This window comes from Malurus melanocephalus, unplaced genomic scaffold, assembly GCF_030028575.1.
Source record: "Malurus melanocephalus ecotype Western Australia unplaced genomic scaffold, MMel_1.1 scaffold_79, whole genome shotgun sequence".
NCBI classification, from domain to species: Eukaryota; Metazoa; Chordata; class Aves; order Passeriformes; family Maluridae; genus Malurus; species Malurus melanocephalus.
In genome coordinates this window covers 2,459,787-2,487,456 of record NW_026623311.1, presented here as the reverse complement: position 1 = coordinate 2,487,456, position 27,670 = coordinate 2,459,787, and the positions used below count along the sequence as shown (strand labels likewise).

Genomic DNA, 27,670 nt, shown 5'->3' with positions numbered 1-27,670 from the left:
ACAGACTAGACACTTCTGTGCATGTAGTCGAAAATCTGCTTATTTGGGCTGAATGATGACATATTCTGCTTTGCAAAAGTAGRTGTTTTCTTAGATTTTGTGTTATTATTTTTCCTATTTAAAACTTACATGTATAATTTCTCCTAACTTTTATTAACAAAAATAATTTTTGGAATAAGAATAAGCCTGCAAAATGTCAACTCAAGAGGTAATTTTCTTCCTGAAAAACTGTAGTAACTAAAATAGAGGACTCCGAAAGCAATTGCTTTCTAAATTATGCATATTGCTTAAATTAAATTCTATCTTTCCCTGAGACTAGTTAGTGCACAATACACATACTGAAGTAAAATGGCCCTTATTCTAAATCACTCATATGCAGTTTTACTTTCAGCAGGCCCCTAAAACAAATATCTAGAAATGCTAAGAATGTTTTTACTGAAATAGGCAGAAACACAGCTGGAAAATCCTCTACTGGTCTGAAATTCAACACGATTTCATTTAGAAGGTAGAAAAGACAAAAGATACTTCAGTGACTGATAACACATTTACACTCCAGACTGTCAATTGTTAAAGAACATAACACACTAAGAGATGCTTATTTTTCTACTGCTTTTGTTGTCCCATTCATATTGTCTGCATTTTCTGTATAAACATAATTCATTATAATCTTGACTGAATGATCTATGCCATCAAATCAGTTTACATCACAACATAATCAGTGCAAAACTAAAAAAATGTGTCTTCTGATGTAGTTATAATAAAAATGACCTATAAGTAGACCCAAATCACCACAGACTACTCTGAGCTCTAGCATAATTATTTACTCTGAAAATGGAAACCTTTTTGCACCTCAGAATGAAGATATGGTAACGAAACTTAAGTGCCAAGATACATTGAAAGGAATAAGCAAAATACATTTACAGGATGTATTTTGAAGCACTTGCAGTATTTTGGAGCATTTGCATACATTTTTCTTTTATTATTTCAAAAAGACAATGGACGGAATCTTCAAGAATCCAGCAATCCATTTTCTATCAGCTCATTAAAATTCCCTCATTCCCTTTCCTACTCCCCATTTAGGCCTTTCATACAGTATCTCTCTAGGCTTACCGTGACCATAGGGAAGGCAACTCTTCTTGCAAGTCAGTATTAAACTCTTCAAACACTTTCTGTGCTTTTTGAAATTCTTCTTCTGCCTAAACCAAAATGAAACATGTGACTTCTGAAATCACTACGACTTAACAAAACCAAAATTATTTTTGTGTGGTTTTCTTAGCAGGTCTTTTACAATTTTTGCTAACAAAGGATGTGACTCAGTCCCACACCATGGAGGTCAACACAAGATTGGCAGTCCCCTCAAGTTAGGGCTCAAACAGGACTCCATCAGGAAAGAGGCTGAGAATACCTACCACATGCACCAAAGTACTCAATACATATTTGTATTTAGAGATATCATTATTTCTAAGAGAGCAAAAACAAGAGAAACTTTGTGCTCTGYCTCTGTACAGAAACAAATGCCACCCAATCTCCCCAAGTCTTTTGCCAGCATGTTTCTGATTGTCTTACCTTGGTAATTCTGCCTTCATCTTTTCTTTTTGAGCTCTGCAGGGCTTCTAGGTGATGCCTTGCACTGTCATAGTCCACTAGCTTTCTGCTTCGTTTTGCAATACGAGTCTGTACAGAGGTAGAAATGAAAGTAAGTATGAAGAACACTTTTAAAAAAGCCATTTTACTTATGCTGCCTATTTAATTTATGAAATATTTTATTCTYCCTTATCTGCTGCTGATAACAGAATTATTATATCATGTAGAAGGGACATGGAAATGGTAAAAGAGACAAACTAATCAAATTATTTTAAATTAAGGAATCAATTTACAGGTAGTTTGGAAAGGGTTTTCATGGGKGTAGGGCTTACAGGCCTTAGCATTGAGGTATCAGTGTTGTGTAAGACTTGTCACATTGTCCAGAATCAGTGAACCTGTTCAACTCATGGAAACACAATCATTTCCCCTTATATATAGTGTGAAAATTCAGAAGCTAATGCATTTTTTCTAGAGTTTGAAAAATGCTAAAATATACGTATACATATAGTAGTTCTAACACATACCTAGAATACTGGAGTTTAAGTTATATATACAAATATATTTTAATACACACTTTATAAAGCTATATATTATATGTAAAATCCACATGCTGAGAGGGCATGAACACAGCTTGATTTAAAAGCAAGTTTAGTACTGTACATCAGTAATGTTAGTATTTTTAATTTTTTTTTCTTTAGTCCGTGATGTAAATGACCAAGGAGATGACTGTGTGGTACCTACTCAATTATAAACTATCACAAAAAACTTCCAGCTATGTCCTTAACAGTCATATTCAAATAAAAATGTATCTACCTCTCACCTATAATGCTTCTTTATTCATTTCATTTAGCAGCCATCTCCCTGGACTGTATGCCAGATGGGCATTTGACAGAGGCTAGAATCTGATGTGTATTACATAATCTTTTTATAACTATTGAAAAGACATGGCTTAGATAAAAGAAAGATACTCACAGGTGCATCTAGCCAATAACAAAAAGTCTGCTTTCTGTGTAATTTGTCTGGCATTTTAACAGCTGAAGAGCTTAATGTCTTTATTGAAGTCAGTTAAAATTATCTCATACCAAAGAAACAGGATCAGGAAAAAGCATAAAAATTACCTCTACAAAGGGTAATTTGCTTCCAAGTACTACTGCATGAAAAATATTTTTGTTCACTTGGAAAATCAGCCCTGCTAATGCCAGAAACTTACTAACAAAACAACATATTATACATTATAGGAGAACATGACTTCCACCTTCCACTCTTTTTCATTTGTTTTTGCTTGTAATCTCATTTTCTATTTATTTTGCAACTCAACAGAGTTTAGAACTTGTCTTTTATAGAAAATCATTACTCTACTTTGATATCAGGAAATTGTCCTAGATATGTATCCAACGTTAACAATGACCCATCCACCAGTTTTTGATGGAAGTCTTCCCAAAGTTCATCACATTTCTGAAAAGGTAGAAAGAAGAAAAATGTGTTTAGTAGTTTAACGCCACTCTAAATGTAGGAAAAATACAAATGTAATTAGCAAAAATTAATCTTTCTGAAGTTTTAAAATGTTCTTTGCAGAAATAAATCTGAACACAATCGTAAGGTGAATGAAAAGGAATACCTTAACATTGCAAGTTTAATTCACAACAAAATAAGATTAAACTTAGTAACTAGTTTGTGTTTTCATTATTTCAAATAGCAAGTGCCATGTGAAAATAATGATATCATGAATTCAAAGTATTCCTCAGAGTTTCAGGTCACTGAGAATCAGTAAAGAAGAATCTGAACCTGGCCTAGCTCTTGTGTCTAAGTACATTCACTGACGATAAACCTCGCTTACAGAGAAAGTAAGTACAACTGAAAATAGAAGAGCAAATAAAATACAGGGAAAGATCTTTCCATCTCATACTTTTTCTGCCATTAAGGTACATTTGATGAAATGGCTGATGCAGACAACGACTATACCCTACACTGCTGGAGAACTGGAATGACAGATAGGAAACATCCCAACATCAGCTGGCAAAATAAACAAAATGCACATGCCCGCCACCCTCTGCCTTGAAGGTAAAGTGCTTTTCCCCAGTCCCCTTTGGAGCTCTGGGGTAGTCACCAGGAGGTATCACCTGTAGTTTTCTGATTTTATGAACATATTAATGCTGCTCATGTGACAAGGACCCATGGGTGAGATTCCTCACCAGAAGCAAATCCTGTTACACAGAGACATAGACCTGGAGGTCCTGGGTGCTAAACGGAACAAGTCATTAGCACATGTTAAACATCCTGATTCCCCCTTTCTTTCACATTTCAAAAATTACTTTACATTCTCCCCTTTGATGGGAGGGAGGCTAATGCTCTACAGGGCAGTTATCCTGACTAAAATATCAGGATAACTAAGCACTGGTCTACAGGGCAGTTATCCTGACTAAAATGTCTGGAAAGCTATTCCCTAGTGTTTGCTTTGTCATAACCTACTATAGGGTGTACTATAAATGCTGTGATGCCTGCTTTCAGTTCATTCATTTCCTTGCTAACAGAGTCCCTAATGAATTATTAGAATCTATTAAACATGCTTAAAAGAAATACCTAATTTATTAACACAGTATTTAATTACAGTGGTTTATAAAGCACCAGAACATTAGATCATAGCAAGCAACTACCAGGCTTGTGTGTTTGCCTTTGTATCTTGCTGGTATATATTTTGAACAAATTAAAGTAACAGAGGTTTTCTGAAAGCTAATGGACTCAAAAAAGCACTGCTGAAGGATCCTTTAAGCCACCATCTTTCCTACCATACAGAATAAGGTCTTTTACGCAGATCCCTTTTGGAATGATCATTTATATCCTAAACTGAAYAGGTATGTAATTCTTTTTTACTCTAGGCTGAGGGATCACAGAACCAGCTAGTCTGGAAAAGACCTTTGAGATCCTCAAGTCCAACCTTTGACCTAACACCACCTTGTCAAGTAGACCATGGCACTAAGTACCACATCCAGTCTTTCCTCAAACGCCTCTAGGATGGTGACTGCATAATCTCCCTGGGCAGCCCTATGCTAATGTCCAGCCTAATCTCCCCTGCCACAGGTTAACATTGTCTTCTTGTCCTGTCACTGGATGCCTGGGAAAAGAGACCAACCCCCCCGTCCCTCCACTACAACCTCCTTTGGGGCAGTTGTAAAGAGTGAAAAGGTCTCCCCTGAGCCTTCTTTTCTCCRGGCTAAACAACCCCAGCTCCCTCCGCCACTCTTCACAGGACTTGTATTCCAGACCCTTCACCAGCCTCATTGCCATTCTCTGGACACGCTCCAGCATCTCAACATCCTTCCTAAATAGAGGGGGCCCTGAACTGGACACARTACTCAAGATGTGGCCTAATCAGTGCTGAATACATGGGAAGAAACACTTCCTTAGTCCTGTTGGCCACACTATTCCCGATATAGGCCAGGATGCCATTGGCCTTCTTGGCCATGCGAGCACACTGCTGGCTCACGTTGAATCTGCCATTGGTCAGACCCCCCATGTCCCTTTCTGCCAGGTCACTGTCCAGCCACTCTATCCCCAGCCTGTAGTGCTGCAGGGGGTTGTTGTGGACAAAGTGCAGGACCCGTCACTTGGTCTGTTAAACCTCATATTGTTGGATTCAGTCCATCTATCCATCTTGTCCAGGTYCCTCTGCAGAGCCCTTCTCCCTCCAGCAGATTGACACTTGCACCCAGCTTGGCGTCATGTTCAAATTTGCATTTGGTAATGATCTCTTCACTCAGAACATCAATGAAGATCTTAAATAGGACTGGGCCCAGCACAGATCCCTGGGGGACACTGGTGACTGGCCACCAGCTGCAGGCAGCACCRTTCACCAGCACTCTCTGGGCCCAACCGTTCAGCCAGTTCTTAACCCAGTGAAGGGTGCACCTGTCCAAGCTGTGAGCTGCCAGCTTTTCCAGGATTATTTTATGAGAGACAGTGTCAAAGCCTTTGCTAAAGTCTAGATAGACAACATCCACAGCTTTCCCTGCATCTACCGGGCAGGTCACCCGGTCATAAAAGGAGATCAGGCTGGTCAGGCAAGATCTGCCCTTTCTCCATCCATGCTGGCTGGGTCTGATCCCCAGGCTGTCCCTGTAGGTGCTGTGTGATCACACTCAAGATGACCTGTTTCATAACAGTGCTGGGCACCAAGGTCAGGCTGACAAATGCCAGGCCTAGTTCTCCTGATCCTCCTTTTGGTCATTTTTATGAGGGATGTCACACTGGCAAGTTTCCAGTCTTCTGGGACCTCCCCAGTAAGCCAGGACTGATGATTAACGATGAAGAGTGGTTGGGTGTGCCAGCTCCTTCATCATCCTAGGATTGATCCCATCTGGGCCCCCAGGCTTGTGAGCATTGTAATTGGCCCAGCAGGTCACTAACTGCTTGCTGCTGGATTACTGGGGGCTATTCTGCTCCCTGTCCCTGTCCACTAGCTCAGGAGGCCAGCTGTCCTGAGGATGACCTGTCTTATTGTTGAGAATTGAGGCAAAGAAGGTGTTAAGTACCTCAGCCTTTTCCTCATTTTTGGTAACTATATTCTCTCCTGTGTCTAATAAAGAATGGAGGTTTTCCTTTGCCCCTCTTTTGATAAGAATGTATTTATAAAATCACTTTTTATTATCCTTTACAAAAGTGGCCAGGTTAAGTTCTAATTGAGCTTTTGCCACTCTAATGATGCATAAATCTACATTTGTGATTATGTACAGAAAAAAATCAGGAGATTTTGTAATATTGCCCATGTATCTCTTATTAAGAAAACACATCTAGAATGTATCTTAACATTTAATAGAGCTTAAAAACCAAATTTTGGTCCTTTCACACACACTACAAATTTACGAGTGTAAAATCTAGTAGTCTACAGATACAAGATGAGGTGCTACAGCAAGATGCAGCATAAGATTTTCCAGCTGTTTAACCTAAAACAATATAAAAATCCTAAATCAATCAAACCAAAAATATGTATCTTAAATTAGGCTATTTGGAAGTTGGTGCTTTTAAAATCAAAACACTTTGCAGCAGGGAAGGGTAGGAGAATGCAGCCACAGATGCACTATATTCCAGTTTACTGTTAACTATATTATCACAGAGGCCTTGCAGACTGAATGCTAGGTCAAAAGCTTCACTGACAACTATTTTCACTTTCTTGTCACCACCAGCACATTTGCTGACAGAATTCCCCAGAACTGAGGCTGTTTAAAAAGGCAGTTCACAGCACCTCAAGTCAAATTCCTGCTACGTTGTCTAGAAAAACCTATTTTTCTCTAATCACTGGAGGAAGGTAAAAACGAATAATGTCCTGAACTCTAATTTGCCCTTAAATTCCATCTTCTTTTCAGAGAGAGGTGTCTCATAAGATATCTGTACACTGACTCAACAGTTGTTACACAGCACAAAAGGATAAGAACGTTTGATAATTTTAAACATTCATTTGAATTGAGAATCCTGGCTGTAAAATGGTGTGTAAGATAACTTTGTACAAACTTGCCAGTCAGATGCTATCAGGACCAATTCTTTCCCACTGAGGCTGATCTCAGTGGGAGTTTACATCAATTAGTTCATACAACAGACACTGCAAGGGCTGCATCTGGCCAGCATGAGCTGCATTTCACAAGACCCTACTTTACATGCTGAGAAAACAGGATTCAACATGACAAAAAGGATGAAGGTCAGTTTTGGAAGCACACTTCTCCTCAACATCTCAGATTAATCCATTTGCAGTCAAATTACTTTTTCCCCTCTTTCCGTACATCTTACCTCTCCAATCATTTTCACATCTTCACGTCCATACCAGTCTGGCTCATACACCTCATGAAGAGACTCCGTAAGTTTCTTTGAGGCATCTTGCATCCCTGCAATTAGACAGAAAGAGGACTTGCATACAAGAGCAAATGACAAGAAATAGTTGCTTAATATCTTTATTTTCATCCATATATACACACTACGCTATTCCCTCTGGCAAATTTAGAGAAGAGATACCTGAACTTGGGGAGAGTGCTGTAATGGACCTGGTTTCATGAAGAMTCTCTTATGGTCACCCTGTAGGTTTAGAAATTTGTGGAGCCCAGCGCTTATTTATGCTTGCAATAGGGCGGTGCCGGCAGAGGGTAGTGCTAAACCAAACTGATCAGTCACTTTTGGAGCTCTTGCTACCACAGGTGGAACAAGAATATGGACTATTGATAGTTATCACTCTGTAATACACAGAGGAGCTGGCTTAAATGTAAAATAGTTTCAGTGACATTATGAGAAAGAGCCCAAATCTATCTTAGTGAGACCAGTCTGACCCCAATGAATAAAAAAAACACAGTGAAGGTACTGGGGTTTGCATTTTGATGCAACCAATCCATTAGATGCTGAATATGGTCCTGAATCCAGTGAAACCAAACTCATCTCACCTAACTTTCTGAGAGTTCAGAATAAGTAATTTTAAAATGACAACTTTTATTTCTACTTATTTGTAAAATCTGAATATTTGAATTTTTACTTATCATTTATCTTTTTTAAAAAAACAGCACATTTTTTTCTCTAGTTAAAATCTGTTTTCTATAGCACATCTGTGCTATTTTGAAAATATCTCTAAGTGTGATTTTCAGATTTAACTGCTTAGTGAATGAATTTAGTAATAACATCAATATTTTTGTTTTTTGGACAACAAAATGTTCATGAGTAGAAGATGAAAATTCATTTGAAACTTGAATGTCTAGAAGAGCAGACTTCATCTAGTCAGTTGCTATTCCACCACACACTCCCAAAACACATGCTTGAAATATGATGGGAAAATAAATGTAGTAATGTATACTTCCCAACATGAAAATGGTGGTCTATGCAATGAATAGGATAGGAAAACAGATACCACAAAGTCAGGGAGTACTGTGATGCCTGTTCTCAATCCTTGAGTACAAAAGAAAGAATGTAATGATGGCAAACAAGTACAAAGGAAATGCTTGTGTTTAGGGGATACAAGCTTTCATTCTTAAATCAACAGTACTGAGGCAAAACAGAATATCTGATCTCTTTAGGTATTGTCGTGGGGATGGTTTTTAATGACAGAGCTCAGTTTAGAATATTAGGATAGCACAAGTATTAAGATGCATTTCTTCCTTTCCTCCTTCATCCTAATACCTAGGATGACATATCCACAGCTAAGAAAGAGTTTCCCTGAATAAAAGGGACTTTTTTTCGTCTTAGAAGATGCCAAATTACAATAAAATACAGATGATCTTCATGTATCTTTCCGGGCAGGACTCATTTAAAATCTTTAATGCCACTGCAAATTAATCAAGTGGTAAAGCAAAACCAACAGTATTTCTGTGCTTAAGAAGGCTGCTTCTCTCCACTCAGACCAGGAGGGTTTGCTCATCACTGCTCACATTTGATCCTTTCTGATACCTGAGCTTCTGTCCTTAAGCACTCTGCATGATAAACCTGTGGTGGAGGTTCCTGCAGCAGGCAGGCTGACACAGCTGCTGGATAATCACTCCTGCAGCTTGCACTCAGCTCAGTCACAATCCATGTTGTCACCTTTTCCTAGACTTTCTTTTTTAACTTCTACAGGACTCAGGAATATATCTGCTTAAGGAAATAAGTAAAACACACCTTATATGCCATGCTTGAGTCATGTCAAAACTGCATCAACTTTTACCCTATTTTCACTTCTGAGAATCAGCTAATCCTCCATTCCACACATTTCTGTAAAAAATATCAGTCAAATCCACTGTGAAGAAAGTGGGCAGTAAAGTATTTGGCTTCTTCAGTCAGGGGCTTAAATCTGAAGTTTCCAGGCTAAGATCATCCATCCTACGCCCCTCTAATAGCATTTATACCAGGTTTACTGCAATACCCCAATTAAGTGAAGAGATAAATCACCAATCCAGTGAATTTCCATTCTTTTTCATGCATATGGGCATAAACTTTCAATGTGCAATGATTTTTTTATTTGACTGGTTTTCACATGGAATTATTTCTTACACACTGATACCTTCTATGCATTATTCAGCACTAAATTAAAGAGGGTTAGTATCTTAGTCATAGACTGCAGGCTGACTCTGCGGTTTTAAACTGCTACCACTGAGAAAGATAAATTGTTAAAAGCAAGTCATTAAAATATTAAGAAATGTGAAAAGAATTTTTACTGCTGATGAACAGTTAGAAATTTATATTTATTATCAGTTGTTTCATTCAGTACTGCTTGTTGGTAATTGGGTCCTTTACTTGATAACTAAAAGTGCCAAAATATTTGAATCACTTAGGAAATACGTTTCTAAATAATCCAGTTGCCAAAGACTGAGCTTCTCAGATTAAATGATTCCTGTATYTATGGGAAAGAATCCCTGTCCCTGGAACCCTCAAAAAATTCTAGAGGCCTCCATGTGGTAGGGATCCTAGGGGTGGCAGTGCAGAGACATTCCCATTAAGCACACCAGAAACAGTAGAGGGAAGATGACTATTTACCATTACAGTTCCAATGTACTGAAGCTCCCATGGAGAATAAGACAGACCTGGAACAGCATGAAGGCTGTAGAACTCATATTCTGTAGGGTCTCCTCACTTCCCTGCAGGGTAATCTAGTCTCAATCCTGGAGAAATTTCCATTTTCCTGATGGGGTCAGATGTCTCGGTCTGGCTCTTAATATTTAACTACTTATATGGTTCTCCAGAAAAATKACCCACCCTGCCATAAGGGTTGTATTTGTTATTGCTAGTAATCTGTTAAGAGTTGTCATTGAAATAGTTCAATAATTTAATAACTAATGAATAATTTTTGCAGAAAGATGAATAATTTTATGGCTTTTAAAAAATTACATGGCTGACTTTAAGATTTCTGTATCTGGAAGATATGTGCAGTTCTGTCAGCCACAGGCTGACAACTAGGCAGCAGAACTGCTTACAGACCTCAGAAATCTCCTCCTCTTCCTGTAGACAAGTTAATCCTTATAACTACATTAAGCATCCTGGAGGGTATGGTGCTTTCTTTTCCTCATGCAGAGCTCCTTTGTATTTGTGTCACCTTGCCACCTGCATGAAGATCCAGGTTTATATTTCCCCATTGCACTGGTACTTGCAAAGTGCTTGGGCTAGACAATGGGTAAGTGATTTAGGGTTTCTATAACAATTGGCCCATTCAAGTCACTTACAGCTCTCTCAAAAGCTTAAAAATAAACCATGAAGTATAGAACCCAGACACATACTGCCAAGGAGGCTGGAGGAGACACAAGACTGAGGCATGAGATGACTAAAGCTATGGGGGATATTACACAGTCCCATCTGTACAAAGTCCACCGATACACAGCAGACATTAAACTATCATGCAGGTCACCTAAAATGGCACATAAAAGCCATTCACAAGTTCAGCAACTTAATGGCATGGTTCCTCTGAGTTCTTGAATAAGCAATAAGAAAGATCAAGGTCCAGCTAAGAACTAAGAAGCACCAATGAACAAGAGAAGGAGTCTGAATATGGCAAAAATTCGTTAAAGAATGTGTGATACTAAATCTCAAATTGTCAAGTACATTTAAATGAAGGGGGAGAGGGTCATAATAAGACTCAATTGACTGTTCCTTGCTTAAATCCTCACCTGGAGTATTGTGTCCACGTCTGGAGTCCTCAGCACAAGAACGACATGGATCTGTTAGAGCAAGGGTCACAAAGATGTTCCGAGAAATGGAGAACCTCTCCTACAAAGACAGGCTGAGAGATTGTTCAGCCTGGGGATAAGCAGGCTCTGAGGACACCTCCTTTTGGCCTGACAGTATTTAATGGGAATTTATGAAAAAGAGAGAGAGCAACTTTTTACACAGGTAGACAGTGGTAGGACAAAAGGGAATGAATGGTTTGGAACTGAGAGAAGAGAGATTTAGATGAGATGTTAGGAAGAAATTCTTTGCTCAGATAGTAGCAAGACACTATCTGAGTAGCCAAAAGAAGTTGTGGATGTCCCATCCTTGGAAATGTTCAGGGCAAGGCTGGATGGGGCTCTGAGCAATCTGGTCCAGTGAGTGCTATCCCTGCCTATGGCAGGGGGATTTGAACTAGATAATCTGTAAGGTCCCTTCTAACCCAAACCATTCTATGATTCTATGAAATCGTGCCTGGATTTGTACTTCCTACTTCCAATATCAAGTCACTCAGAAGTCATGCAGAAAAATGAAACTTACTACTGGAGTTCAAATCCCAAAACACTTTAAAATGAACTGCTTCTCTCATACATCTAAGAGTACAAAGATGTCAAGTACATTATTTTCCAATAATTCCAATATATGTAATTATATGATCGACCTTTTTTTTCAGCAAAATGAGCCCCTGACGACAGCACGACTCTGTGCCTCTGATGTCCTTGGTGCAAAAATCCCACTCAAGTGCCTAAATATGGGAGTTCCCATGCTTTWTGCACAGATACCCCAAAATCTCTCAATGATAGTAATCCTTCAAAGAATTGCAACAAAGACAYTGTAGCAGGTGCTTCCATCGTTCCAAATCAGGAAAGGTCTTTGGCACTGCTGACCAAGTCATCTCTGAGGAAACCTCAGCCAGAGTTGTGTATTGTGTGCTGTCTTGGGTAGTGTGCTCACTCCACAGCACCAACACGCACTAATATATGTACCAAGGATGCCCATTGGTGGCTTGTTAACTTTGACATTTTTAAGGCTTTTCTGAGTGCTTATGACTGGATCGTTTTTAAGACATGTAGATAATAAGATGTTAGCAAGCACTTTTCATTCTGAGTAAGAAAGTCAATCCAAATTACTTAAAGGCTGCATCAACAGAAAAATGTTAAACGGAATGGCTAAAAAGGCAAAACTTAAACAATGGAAAATTCTACACCAAGATAAACACCAAATTTGGTGCAAAAAGCAGCCCGTTAGAGAGTAAAAGAGCAAAAGGACCATGAGTGTAGAGTACTAGGAAAAGAAGAGAGATGGGGGAAGAAAATGAAACAGAGAGGAATGGTATTGTCACTATTGTCACCAATATGGAAATCAAGCAGCATGTAAACAGTCAGCTTATGTGACATATAAGACATCCGGCCAACAAACAGCATTATCCTGCTGCTTCTGAGTAACCACCAGGCAATGTGTGTGGGGAACAGTGAAAACTTAGCAATCAATGGGTTTCCCCTGAAAGACAGATGCTATAATTCCCTCTGAGAACAAAAGACATTGCRTTGATTTGTCTGGGATGGAATTTTCCTTGGGCAGCCCATCCAGAAAATAATAGATGGTCAAAGACATCAAGCTCCTGCTTTGCTTCCCACTTTATAATTGCCATCAAAAAGAGCTTTCTTACCTGCCTGTGAACAGCTGATGAAGTATTACAATGACAGTGATTTCCAGGGATGTTGAYACTAATTTGCAAAATTTTCCTTACTGGACTGGAGCCAGGTTAGAGATATATATACACATATATATTATTATCTCAAGAAACTACTGTTTCAATCAGTCACCAACTCTTGTCCCCTTCCCTTTAGCCTCCAACTACTCCAGAGAGGTGGCATGAGAAAGAGAATACTTTGCATACAGTGCTCTGTTGAGTGTGCTGGATTTACAAATGCCTAGTAGGATTTAAATGGCTCTTTGCTTATCTCTGATATTTAAGCACTAACCAGTGAGCAWCTGCTACTTGGATTTTCAATGTAGTATCAAAAGACATCATGTTTGACTTTTAAACTTAAAAAAAAATGGATGAAGCACTCAGAAATAGATGAGAAATCACATTATTGCAGGGACCGTGGTTTTGGAGGAATCTTGTCATCCAATTAGTTATACCTGGAAATGTTACAGTTGTGGAAATCATTCAATCTCTTGCCTTGCATGAGGTATTTCATATTCTAGCATTTGCAAAGACAAATAACAAGGTGCATAGACTTTGTGGGTGCTGAAAATGCATGCAGTATGACAATGTGGGCAGCAGAGGATGCACACAAAGGACAGGCGAGGATGCAAGACTGTACACACAGGAATTGACATCGAAGGTACAGAATCCCCAGCCTGAGGTTCAAGAGAATTTTACTTGTATTTGTCTTTGTMTACTTTAAAGAAGAACACTTGTCTCAATTTTTCAAAACAGTTTGCTTTATGAAAGCGTGATGTAAAACAYAAAAATCACCTTTAATGGCTGCTAAATATCCTCTCAGTTCTCTCTGGAGTCTGGAACCCTCGGCCTGTAAAAGAAGAAAAAAACAAAAGCAAGGCAGTGAAAACATGTCAATTATGTTTAATGCCTTGAAACATGCGTGCACTATGTCAAAAAACAACTAAAAGCAATTTCAGGAGCTGATTAATAGTGTCACATGTTGCAAGCATGCACAGATTCACATAAAATGGGGGCCTGGTGAAAGAGGCTTGGCATAGTGTAGTCTCTAGGCTAGAATTTCTGTGTTTATTTTATCAATCATCTGTCCAGGGAAGAATTCCACCCAAAAATAGACAGACATATTTTTCAGCCAAGGTCGAGTTCAAGTCAGCCAGGCCTGTGGCCTAATCTGAAACACAAATAAGTATAATCAAAAACAGTGAACCTCCACTGGAAACCACTCAAACAAGGCCAGTGTAGACATGAAGAAAATTCATACCCTTATACAAGTTTTTTATTGTATTTGCAAACAACTTACCAAGTATTCTAACATTTTAACATTTTGCAAGTAACTACTAAAATACAATAATATTAGTTGCTTTGTTTTGCTTGACTAGGGCATCTTGCAGTCTACTGTGAAATCTCGACTGTTTATTTGGCAAGTATATAAAAATTATTTTTCTTTCTCTTATRCCAACAACCCTTGAAAAACTCAGAACAGAGAAAACACAATGTATTTGTTACTTTATCTCAGACCGTATCACAAGTTGGACTTCACAGYTCCTAGGATTTGCAAAGAAGCTTGTGCTACACATATACTTTATTGCTAAAATGTTGCTGTCCAGGACACCTTCAATAGCCTGAAGATTTTTGAAACAGCCCACATTTATTAATTTCCAGTTAATTTATTTAAGCAGTTGGAAACTACAGGAATACCAGCTTGCAGCCACATTTTCTCACATACAGCTACACCATATGGAAAAATCAGCAGCAAAATATGACTGACTGCTTTGGAGTTTCTCTTATTTTCCATGTGAAAGTCAGAATCTAAAGGGTGAATGTAAATAAAGTGAATACTTCAGAAGGCAGAAGGTATGAGCTGCTGTAACTCCCCCTAGTTCAAAGGACTTCTGATGTCAGCAAAAGATTTGCCATCAGCAACTTCAATGTTCAGAGCATTCAGACACAGAGGATCAAAAGAAATTCAGGTTGATAGGGGCCATCTGATGCTTAAAAGCCATCTATCTGCAGCCATGTTAAATCCAAACTCTGGTTCTGAAAAAACACCTGTCTCACCAGTACAGCACTACAATGCAGATTACATCCACCAAACTCACTTCTCATAGGTTCCTGAAAGGAACTGTAGGCTTTTAGGAAGGGATCAGTAACAGCACACACTCCCCTCTGCCCCATTCCCATCCTTCAAATTGCAGTGCACTAGAAGAAGAGAGCAACTGTTTAAAGTGCTGGAAATATTAAATAATCTGGAAGGTAAAAATGCCTGAGTGGGCCTAGAAAGCAGACTGAATTCACTTTATRGATTCAACAAACAGAAAAACTTGCTTTTACACTAATTTGATCTGAAACAAGTCACCTGAAGCTCTCACATCCATTTATTGACTAAATTCTGAGCACAGGAACAGACCCTCCAGGGTGGTATCTGAAGAGCTGCCAGGTAACAGCAAGTGTGAAGGAGCAGCCAGCCCAGCAACCTTTCTATGGTTTGGGGCCATATTTGATGCTCCAAAGAAAGGCAACCTCTTACCTTGCTTTGGAATCAAAGCTGCATATCAGAACAAGGGCCAAACAGGCACAGGTTGAGTATCAGAGGATTAAACCTCAGATTTAATTACYAATAGAACGGCAGAAAGTTCTGGAGTAGTAGCTAGATGTTGCGTCCTTTAAGAAAATATTACATGTACATCTTAGTGCTTTTTAGCAAAAAGTACTAATGCATAATTACAACAAATTTTTTTCATGCTACACAACACAGGAGAAACTGTCTTCTTTCTAGCTTAATTCTGTGCTTGAATGGTAAGCAGGGAGATGACAAAAGCTGCCGGCTTTCCATGGACCAAAGTATTATGTGATCAATGCTTCAACAGAGGAAAGAAGATTGTACCCAGAAGCAAATTTCTTGTTCTCATGACTGAAGAGGAGGATCAGCAAACGTTTGGAAGAAACAAGAGGGAAGTTCCCCTTTTATGCATGCCAGTCTCCTCCTGGGAGGAACCCTGGTACTATGAGAAGTCACATGAAGGCATGGAAGTTATCTTTCCATTTCATACCTTCTTTGGCCTGAGCTTGTGTGGTAAAAATGCAAGATCCTGCAACTAGGTTCTTCATCATGGTCCAGCTGAACAGGTGACCATATAATAAAAAAWTTTAGTTATTAAAGAATCTCTGATGTTCTGGGAGCAGCAAACTGCAGTTGGAAGGCTGAGAGGCTCCTTATCTGATTTCATGTCCAGTTTTTCTCATACACATGACATTTTGTCACTTGGACTAGGCGGCACCCCACAAATGTCAGGGAAACACTGATCAAACATTATGTTTACAGCTATACTGCTGTGCAGTTTTGTAACTACTACCCTAAATCACTGTCAGATCTGTTGTGCTCGGTTAGCATTGTGYGTCATCAGCAATTGCTGCTCAGGAAAATGTGTGAGAAAAAGTCAAAGTAGTAAAACATGATGTAAATATTTTGCCATATGTGCTGTTATGAGTTCTGACACTTCATTCAAAAGGATAACTTTAATATGCATCTCACTCAGTCTAGGTCATTAACAGTCCACAACCCCCTGAAATATCTAAGCATGATAGAGAATTTTCCCTCATTATCAATTGTTGTGTGATGGGACATTGAAAAATCCATGAGCAAGAGCCAGCTCCCATTGAATTTGAGAGATAATCTCTCCATTTCAATGGCAACAAAATTAGACCCTTCCAAAAATACCACAAATAAAAACTGGCATCAAAAGCTTTCAGCCCTGTAAATTCTGCAAAATGGTCTACACATTTTCTAAAGTAAACTCATTATTAATGAAGACAGATACACTCTTGTCACTTAACAGACAAATTAAAATTCATCAGATGAAAATACCGCATTGCTGACTACGCATACCTTGCAAACTGTTTACAAACAGGTTTTAAAAAGTAGTTTTTAAAAGATTGTCACATATTCAGTGTTTGAGGTGTTTACTGATACACTCCTTCCACTTTCTGGTCTATCAAATTAAAACATCTGGTGGCTCTGTAACCACTGCTCCAAGAGTCTTCATGAAAGAAATGAATTTTGTTAAATGAGATGCAGCTTCTTGAGGGAGAATAAAAGATAGAAGTCCTTTCACCAATGTGGTGTTCCTCTGAAATGAGATTTCCTGAGACAGCACTGATGCTTTCTTTATAGTTTCATAATTTCTTCCATTTGTTCTACTTAAGGCAGCAAAACGAGTTGGTTTCATAGTATGTAAGAAACTCCAGCAGAAAGTCTCAATGACAAACTTCTCACAATCAGTTTGTTTGATAACAGTACGCATGTTCTAGCAGACTCCAGCACCAAAAAATCAGTGCTCTTAGCTCACCTGATCTATTGCATAATCCTGCTTAACTTTACAGCAGAGCAAGGGAGGCATGCCAACAACCCAAAACAACATCCATCTTATGGAAAATCAACACAGCTCTTCACAGCAATGTCCCAAACAACAGTTTGTTGCTTTGAACAATGTAGCCCATCACTTTTCTACACTCTGGTCTCATTATATGGTCRGTATTATATAATTGGTAAAGACACATGAGGTTCAGTGTTTCAGGATCTAGCAATCTACAGCCACAGGCCTTGCACACTGACAGCAGCATTAAGCCTTTTCAGTACTACTGCTTCTTGAGTATGTTTAGTTTTGGTTTTCTTTTCAATTCACAGCATTTAAATATATCTTAGCACTGGAATTAAGAAGGAGAGAGCCACAGCACTGTTGGCTGTGAGGCTGATGAGACCTAAAAGATTTAATGATGAAAACTGTAAAAACCCATGGTTTTTGTCTTATCACTTTTGCTTCCTGATAAAAATAAAGAAAATGTTGCAACTACTCAGAAATGAARGACGACCATGCCTCCATAAAAGTTGTAATTGAATGACCTGTTTGCCAGGAATCATTAATTTACAGTTTTCCAGTCAGAACAGAAGAGTTTGATTTTTCTATCATGTCACATACAGGATGTAAACACAATAMAATCTTCCATGATAGTCAGCGCATGAATGATATACAAAACCCAAATATATCACTCCAATTTAGTGAGAGGCAAGAGCATTGAAAATATTGAACCTGGAGCACAGGATAATAAATAACAAATAATAATAACAATAATGTAATAATGATAAATAAAATAAAAAATAATAATAGTAGTAGAAAAAAGGCAATTATTAATTCAGCTCTAATACTGGAATTTTGTCATTCCACTGCTGAGACATCAGGGAAATAGCTGGAAAGAAAGCATTTTCTGTATCCTGGAGGACATTCTTTATTGTAAAGTGCTGTTACTTGTTGCAGTGTTGAGCAGTGCTGTCCCTTTGTTCAAAAACACTTWAGGTACTATTTACTGGCAGATCTTTAGGGAACTCTGTAGTAAGAATGAAAATACATTACATTACATTAAGAGAAGCTTTACAAAATAAGAGGTCGCTTGGACAAATCTGTAATTCAATAAGAAATCTATCTGCTTACGAGAGTACCCTATTTTACCACTTATCAGTCCCTAGAATTGTCTCCCAGATTTTGGAATCTTTTTCCTAAAGGAATAGATTTCTTTTTTCTCTTCCTAAGCTCTAAGAAATTTGAGTTTTGAAATACTTGTCTAGTGCACTACTTGAAAAAATTTGGTTTGCAACCTTCTCTGGAAACACAGAGGTGTCAGTCATAACCGTATCTTCCAGGAGTGCACCAAATTTGTGGCCCAGCCAATAAGAAGGCTCAAAAGTAACAATTTTGTTGTTCTAGTGATTAAGTAAACTGCATCAAATGAAACAGGCTTCTCGGATGGTTTGGAGTAATAAAAAGAACCCAATAAACCTCTAAAGSCAAGAACCAGGGAGCTTTAACTCATGTTAGTAGCGACTCTGAGTAGGCAGATGAGAAAGCTTTGTGCCTGCAGAGACACTCAACCAACCCTTTTACTAAACATTGATTTCTCTTTCAAATGAGGACTGAACAGAAAATATGTGGCACTCACCTTAAGCGAAATTCCAGCCTTGCCTCATAACCAAACCTCCCAYTCCCTAAGCATTCTACCTTCACACTTAGTTTGCTACCCTTCAAGTATACTCATGGCCTCAAAGGCCCAGATTAACAGTTTTAATGAAAGTTTGGGATCTGAAAAGAAAGCAAGAATCTACAAGTCTATGGCTAGAAATAATCTATACACATTTGATGCTGAGTTAGACTTTCTGAACATCTACTTGTGCCTCTGTTTACCCCTATAGCTGCATACCTATAACTACATTCGTGAATAAAGTATAAAAGCTATGCATTAACAGATCTGGTAGAAAACTGTCCAGAACTATTTGTAGTGATCTGCTTCATGTCCAGGCCGTGTGTTAAATCTCAGAGCTGGGCTATGTCAACTATCCCCATGGTCAGCTATCCCAAAGGGGTCCTGAAGGAACATATACCAGTCTCCTTTAAAAACAATCACAAATAACTTTGAACTTTCAACTGCACTAGGGAGAAAACAATTAGTACAGTTTCTAAAGGTGCAGAGGCATAATACTTTATGTTTAAGGGGCCATCAATACTCGCAAGTGCGACAATGGTTTGCACTCTGGATTTGGAGCAATCAATGGTCAGAATCAAAGAAGAAAAACATTGCATCAGACAGTCTCTCTCTTTTTTAATGAGGAATCAGTTGAAATGCATCTGGGCTGTCCATGCAGAGATAATTTTGTAGCATAAAACACAAGGCCTCACCTTCTTGGGTATCCTGCCTGACTGAAAATTAATGAGGTTGAGATGAGATTTAATTGTACACTGTATTTCTTCTTGTCTTGGGAAAAATAGCCCTTAAGACATAGGATAATAATTAAACACACATTTCAGGATGGAATGGGAATTAGCAGAGAAATCCCTCCCATTATCCCAAAATATACTGTACATTTGTACATTGCATAGCATGTATTTGGCTTACCCATTATCCTATTTGGCTTAGCCATTATTCCTGTTAGCTGAAACATGGGTTCCCTAGGCATGGGAATGAATCCATGATGTAACTTAGGACAGGGGCTGAGCTAAAATGGGACTCCTGTGTCCATGTGCAGTATTAGGGGACCCAGATAGGGCTGAACAGAGACATTAATGCCCACAGACGCCCCTGGGAATCTGCTTCTGCCTTGCTCTCTAGACCCTGCTGCTCAGTTCAGCACAAGCACCAGGGAACACTCAGTTCCTGGAAACACAGACATCCACATTCAGGTGTTGCAATCTGGTATTGGATCACTCTCTAAGCACAGCACAGGGTTCAGCTGCCCAAACACATCTGTTGCAGTTGGAGATGTCACTCAAGGCAGCAGGTTTTATACAGGACAGTGGTCAAAACCATATGTCTCCATCTGCAGTAACATCTGGAGGCCAGGTGGGACACTGTGGGACACATCTGGTGCCTATGTCTAGGTGGTGAATCTCATCTTGGGTATCTTAATTCATGAAGAGGTTTTAAAAAATCTGTGTCACAGCTGATGCAAAAAAGAGCACGTCAACAAATGTTAATTGTCTCAAAGCAACTTTTAAGGCAGCTGAGCATGCTTGTGACAAAGAAGATTTGGATAGGATAAGCCTTTTCAGGATCCCTAACCATTACAACCAATGAGCAGCTCTTAGTATGAGGTGCACATTGAGTAAAACAGTCCACAGAAGCAGGTTCTGATCACTCAACAACAGTAAGAGAAGGCTCTTCATTTTCACCTAATTCTATGAACTAGCAACAACTGCACTTGACATTTTGCTTTTTCTTCTGATAACATGCCATGGGAAGCTGCTTTTGTAGTAGCAAGTGTTGTATCTCCTATGTGTACATATACAGTACATAATGTTTATGGGTTTAAGCAATAAAATATATTTTAACTGTAGTCTKATAAGTAAAAGAAGTCTCATAACTACATGCAGAAAAATAAAGAGAGGTAAATATGCATATACAAGAAATAAAATATTGCTCTTAGAACAATAAAAGTGTGWCTTTTAATGACTGTGAGTCATTAAAATATACATGGGGATAAAGGTAATTGCTACTGTACTTCCTGTAAAAAAAAAGATTGTTTAAGATGCAATTGCTTGAAAAACAGAATACAGATGAAATTTCATGTAAATCCTCATGGCCTTTGATGAGAAATTCATAGTTGAGAGAATTATGTGGAAATTCTCTTCTTCCCCATCATTCTGAACTTCAGAGTCAATTAAGAGGCTGAGCATATTCACAAGTAGCTTTGCAGAGATGAATGTTTAAATCTCAAGAAATTTCTTGCAATGCAATGAAAATCTGCATCATATTGTCATATATAAGTTTATATGTTTTGTTTGTTCCACAAGCTTTGATTTAAAGTGGTAATTTTCAGTTTACAACTGAAGTGGAAGATGAGAAACAGCTGTATTCACTGGTTAAAATCTAAATGTTTTTACTGTTGGCATCAGCTGCAGCAGCTAAATGGTTTTGATAGAGAAAGTCCTGAGGTTCTGCAAAGCAACCGTGGTCTCTTCTCTCTGGACATGGGATGACTCAGTTTCTCCATGGTGATTCATCTGGGTAATTCAGCTCTGAGTTGTCAAGTCCAGAAGAGGTTTTTACTCAACTGTATTCAGAAAGAGATGGGAAGGGATGACTGGGGAATGACCTTTTCCTCCAGATATATCTGCTACACGTTCCCTTACACATAGCCTTCTGCTGAGTTTGCCCACCATCTGATCTGCTATTTAGGCAAAAATTTCAGGTTTTCAATTTTCTGTTTCCTGGATGGTGAACACTGTGCTCTTTTCCTTTCTCTGTTCAGTGGGCTGAAGTGAGAGTCCTCATTTAGTGTCTTTGAAGAATAGTAATAAAAATATCATTCTATACTTAAGGTCAGCTGACCTCTCAAGTGTTGCAAGCTCAGTAAGCAGGGAAACAAGATAAATAGACCATTTTCATAACTTTCACCTTACCAGGATCCCCAGAGCACATAAGCACCAGCTGCAGCAAAGAACTTGCGAAGAGAAAACAGAAGTGGCAGTGTTCCTCAGAATGAACTGTGGGTACTTGAGGTGGCCAGGAAACAGAAAATCATTGCTAAGTGAAATTGCAAGAAACAAAGTAAATCTTAGACCTCCTCTCAGACTGYCCGTGCCATGGCCTTGTTAGGTCAGTGATCACCACAGAGACAAATAATCCTGGAGGGAACTGAAAAAGATGGGACAACCTCTATCAGGGGTAGTTCTGCTTGCAAGCCTTCTGAACGGCCCACATCAACAGTTTTGTGAACCTTGGGACAGGGATAAAGCCTCTAGAGCTGCAGAACAAACTTGAAAGCAGGACTGAACATAAACCAAGAAGAGATGGCTGCCTGAGTTCACGGAAGACAGCAGTTCTGCACAGCATTAATCAGTATGAGTGATAATTCAGATGCCCATTATAATGCTTCATACCTTTGCAATGATAATAAATTGTAGATCAAAGCATAGATAAAACTTAGAAAAGCTATTTATATGCTTCTTATTAGTGAACATGGCAGGAACACTGCTTTTGCAGCGTTTTTTCCCTTGTGCTTAAAAAATTGAGCACAGCAGAGCTCCTTGAAAGCACAGTAATCTTGTGTGACTAGCTCAGTAAATATACAGTCTTTCATTTGGTGTGTCAGTGAATATAGCCTAATCTGCATATGCCCATCATTTGCAGTAGTAGTTGCCTTTGCAGTCTGCCTTCTCAATTCCCTCTCTGGTCAATCCCAGCTCACATTTGCATCTAGATTTAGCTTCATGCAGTTCCTGCAGAGTCCTTGACTGTTTAGTATTGCTTCTATAARTAGAAGGAGAAAATAAAAATAATGTTAAGATCCTCCTTAGCCCTAAGCAAGACATTCAGCTTAAAATCACCATTACAGAAAATTGTTGGCAAAGGACAGGAAAAAACCCAATAGATGAGACATCATTTTACTTAAAAGCAATTTTTCCCTCCTTCCCCTTTTTGTCTCAGATTTTGAACTATACGAAAAAGTCCTACAAATTTTGTTTCTTCATGTGAATGCTCCATGTGCTCCGACACAAAAAAGACCCCTCACAGTTACTAGAAACACAGTTACTAGCTGTGCAAACAGCTCAGATACAGACAGAAAGGATTAGCAACAACATCGGATAATCAAGAAGTCAAATCAAGAAGACTTGGAAAAGTGGAAAGGGAAGAAAAGGGAAAATATAACATCACTGCAGGATTTCAAAGCTTCTTCAGGCCTATTAAATTCCACCATCTTCCTGACCTCCAGAAGGAAGGAACTAGCTTTCTCAGAGAAACAGAATCTTTTAATTCCCGGTATTTTTTCCTTTGGAACAGTTAAGTTCAGTAGCTCTTGAAATTTCCCTCTTTTCTACACTGAGAGAGGAAAATAAAGGTTTAGTGACCATAAGACGCAAAAGGGTTAATAAGCATTCTAGCAGTCAGAACGCAGGGTTCGTATTTACACAGAAAGGAGAAAAGTGTATGTGGTAGAATAGGACTGTTTCAGAGCAGAAATTGCAAACACTGACATAAGCCAAATTTTACATAGTGTAAAGTGTGTGGAAGTCATTCTCATTCTCCAGTGCCCTTCTGTAGGAGCTCTAAATAGCAGCTCAGAAAGCTGACAGACACGTCAGTTCATACTTACAAAACAAGACTATTTTCCTGGTGGTATTACCACAGCTCATGGTAGGCATTAATTTGTACTAGAAGGGTACTAAATATTAAATTGCAAATCATCACCTCAGAGCCAAAAAGTCTGTCCAGCAAAGCACCAAGTACTTGGGGTTAGAATTTAGGATTGCATTGAAAGTAAATTATAAACACTTGGGAGCAAGCACCTTTGTGTTCCTATGTTGTGTTTATAACACTAAGAGTAATTGAGTACTGCTCCCTAGTTATGCTCCACCAGCATGGACACCATGGCACCCACATGGAACTTTACAACACATGTGCAATCTGAAACTATTCAGATATCTGAACCTATCTACTCACTTCTGATAAAAACAGTATTATTATACAGTACTGATGAAAGTAATCCACAAAACAAAAACAAGGAAAAACTCCTCCTTTTTGTGAGAAGGCAACCAATAAGCTGCATTTAGTTGGGGTTGGGTTCCATTCTCAATTACTGGTGAAAAGGTGGGGTCACTGATCTCAAGTGGTTCAAGCATGATGATGTTACATATAACTACAATACATCCTTTTATTCTCAGCCGAAATTTTATCCCTCTGCATGCAGAAATGCAACTATTTTGTCTGTTCAAAATAGCAGAACAAAATCTTGTACCCACCAGAAAAAAAATCTTACCTGTTCCCCTGCAATACCGTCTTCAAAATCAGCAAGTTAAATACACTGCATTCTTAAGACACAGTTAGAAAAGAAACTGAAAAAGTGACTGACCTCTTGCCGTTTGAAATTTTGAACATATTCTTCAAACTGTTCATCTTTAGTTTCATCTGCTTTTCCTAGTTTTTGAAGTACCTATAGTGAAAGGAAAAAAGAATATTTTAATATTTATGACACCAACCAAAAATATTGCTACTTTCAACACTTCTGTTCTTTCAGTTAGGCATAAATAGCATTTAACTTTTGGGTGCATTTTGCACACTACAGTTTCCAAAGTTCACACAAGAAACTATTGTCAAAATAAAAAAAAAGGGTAAAAACAGGAGTATGATGTCTGTCACTCTGTGTGTGTGTGTGTGTGTGTGTGTGTGTGTAAACATACTTTCAATTATGGAGTCCTTGGGAGAATGTTGCTCTTTTTTTTTTTAATGAACCAACTTTTCTTTCAGAAAACAATCCCATAGTTTCAAAGAAAGGAAGCATGAGAGAATTTTGCTGGTTACAAGTTGTCCTCCAGTTCAAAGAAAAAAAAAAAACTGATTAGGTTTCTCTTCTCATTAAATCAAACAGTATTAGCATTATTCTTATCTGCATGATTTTCAACATAAGTTATAGAAAATAGGGAACTGTGGGGCTGATGCTTATTTAAAACTTGGTATTCATTTTACTCCCCTCATTAATTCATAAGTGGATCGTCATCCCCTAGATAATAAGTATGCTACAACAAGACAGCAGTAAGGGCTATTCAATCAGCAGTCTCAAAAGTTATTTGACACAGCTACACTTTACGCTGTATTTAACCACAATAAATCCATTCTATTATTAAATCCCATTGCTATCCATTCATTATAGTACTGAAGACTTAAACATAGCTGCAGATAGGCTTCACCCTGCTTGTAAAGCAATCCCCAATATCTATAGAGTACTTGCATGTGGGAATGAACCATCTCACAGATTGATGTTCAGTTTGCTCTCCCAGCACAAATTGACCAAACTATCCATTTGCACAGTTAATAACAAAACCAACTAAACTAAGCCAAAACCAAAACGAAACCCAGAAGCCCCACAAAACTGAAACACTAATAATTAACAGATACTATGAATTAACATATAAACATTACCACCTATTCTCAAAAAAAAGAATGTACAGCTCCAGTAGTACCATGTTCTTTCTCTGACCACTTTCCTCTCCCAAGCCCAGCCAGCCTGAAAGCACAAAATCAGGCTGCACAAAGGGGTGGTGAGCATTGCTGCACTGGAAACTGGAGGTCATGATCATGCAGGTGAGGCAATGCTACCTGTGGACGTGGCATGTGAAACATCAGGGAAGTTTTGACATAATTACAGCAGAAAGACGGGAAGAATGATACCAAAGAGTAAAAAATTRCATAGACTATCCTTTTGTTGCCAATTGCACAGTACATTTTCTGGCATATGTGGGCATTTTGGGTTGCTTTTAAGACAGCTAACTAGTCCCCAAAACCTCATACAATCTCATAATCAACCTCKTCATAAAATATTAATAAGTAACACAGAGGATTTTACAGAGGAATAATTTCATTTAATGTTTTGAATCATCACAGGCCTTCACACTGTTCCTTGTCACCAGTGAGCCAAACAATCTGCCCCCAACTGTGGCACAGCTTAGATCTGCACCAGGGGGGCTTTCTGCAAATCCAGTATTTCCTTTTCAAAAAGGTGGCTGCCAGGTAAGCTTCCTCACCATGGCAATACATGCAAACTACATTTGAAGCAAGAAGCATGTTAACTGTAATAGTGTGATAAGTTGGTTCATGAAATCGCCACATGCTTTATTAAAACAGTTTGTAACACCTTCATGTATCTGAGGGGGGAGGGGAAGGGAACTGTGAATGTGCAGACAAGACTCCTGCCTCCCCGTAACCCCGCCTACCAATGGTCTTCATGGCAATCGCAAAAGACCCCCCCCCCTTCCCCCCCCAATAACAGCACAACGCAGACACGACGCAGACCAATCAGGATCTCTGGAAACTTCTAGAAACACCACGTCAGAGAGGGTATAAAAAGGGGGGCTCAGGCTACGTGCCGCGCGGTGTCTAGGTGTTGGTGGGGGCGACCCACCTAGCTGGTGTCCTAGGTGCGGCAGGCCACCCACCTAGCCCACCCAGTGCTGTTTTTGACTAGTATCTGGTTAGTATCTGTTCTGTTTGTTAATGTTTTAATTAATAAATTGTTAATTGGCTTCTAACCTCTGATTGGCTCTTGAGGATCAATTTATCACAATTTGGTGCCGTGTCTCGGATAGGGATCTTCTCGTGGAGTCCCTCAAAGGGAGGCACGCCCCGTCTTTATTTGACGGCCCGGAGAGGGCACTTCACCAGCGCCCCTACCCGACGAACCTAAATTCAGATACTAGTCAAGGGATTTTAKACCTCCATAACATTTTTGTGCACAAAACTCCGGACGACTCCCAGGACGCGTGAGTACATTGGGGTAAAGGGTTCCCTGAGAGGTAGGCTCACCCCCCCGTTTGTACGAGACCTCTCTAAAATTCCCCGTCTGGAGGGAGGTGGGTTTCAGAGGTGTGTAAAGGGAGTTGAAGTTGTATTGACTGGCCCCTGGACAGGCGACGGGGAACCGCTCACGGAGAGGCGGCTCGGGGGAACCCTAAGCCCTCCACACAGCCTCTGGACCCGTGGAAAGGGAGCCCCACGCAAAACTCCCAGACACCGGGTAGGGTTAGAGCCCCTACAAGTCTAAATTTTGAGACGCCGGGTAGGGCCGGTGCCYCTACAAGTGTGCGTGTGAGAGACGCCCGCGGAGAGGCTGTGAGACRGTCAGACTCACATGCCCGCGGAGAGGTGGCTCGTGTGCGTGTGAGAGACGTCCGCGGGGTGGGGCTGYGAGCGCCGAGGCTCRCTAGCTCGTTCGYGGAGACGGCTTGCCTGTCTGTGTGTGTGTGGGACGTCCGCGGTGGTGCAATCCCTATTCCCCTGTGTGGGATTAGACCACGACCGGGAAGGATAGTGCTTGTGAGTGTGATACTCATTTCCCCCGCTGAAGACACTCTGGAAGATGGGACAGAGGGAAAGCAAGCCCTCTACATCCATGGGAAGGAAGCCCCAAATGAAGCTCCCAGACATCCCTCCCGACAGTCCGTTGGGACAGCAGCTCATACATTGGGCTGATGACCCTCAGACCAAAGGGAAAAGTAACATTAAAATGATAAATTACTGTATGCTGGTTTGGGGGGGGAAGAAAATCAAGTCGGATTTTTTGTATTGGCCCATATTTGGGTCAGATGAAGAATCTGTGTGCCAAGCTTTAAATGTTTGGGTAAACAGTAAAAACCCCTTCATACAAGAGGAGAGTGATTATGCTGCTCTCTGGCTCCCTAACACAGAAGGAGCAGGGGTGTTTGTGCTAAAAAAAAA

General features: G+C 39.5%; 1 protein-coding gene across 3 annotated transcripts in view; it reads right to left on the bottom strand.

The window, feature by feature from the left end:
* Positions 1-27,670, bottom strand: part of AMPH (amphiphysin) — a 124,404-nt gene that overhangs the window by 35,077 nt on the left and 61,657 nt on the right. For all 3 annotated transcript variants that reach the window (XM_057367483.1, XM_057367484.1, XM_057367485.1), the window contains exons 2-7: positions 24,312-24,392; positions 13,712-13,766; positions 7,363-7,457; positions 2,944-3,039; positions 1,567-1,674; positions 1,111-1,196 (exon numbers count right to left, since the gene is read on the bottom strand). In XM_057367483.1, coding sequence (XP_057223466.1) covers positions 1,111-1,196; positions 1,567-1,674; positions 2,944-3,039; positions 7,363-7,457; positions 13,712-13,766; positions 24,312-24,392 — 521 coding nt within the window. The remainder of the gene's footprint in view (positions 1-1,110; positions 1,197-1,566; positions 1,675-2,943; positions 3,040-7,362; positions 7,458-13,711; positions 13,767-24,311; positions 24,393-27,670) is intronic.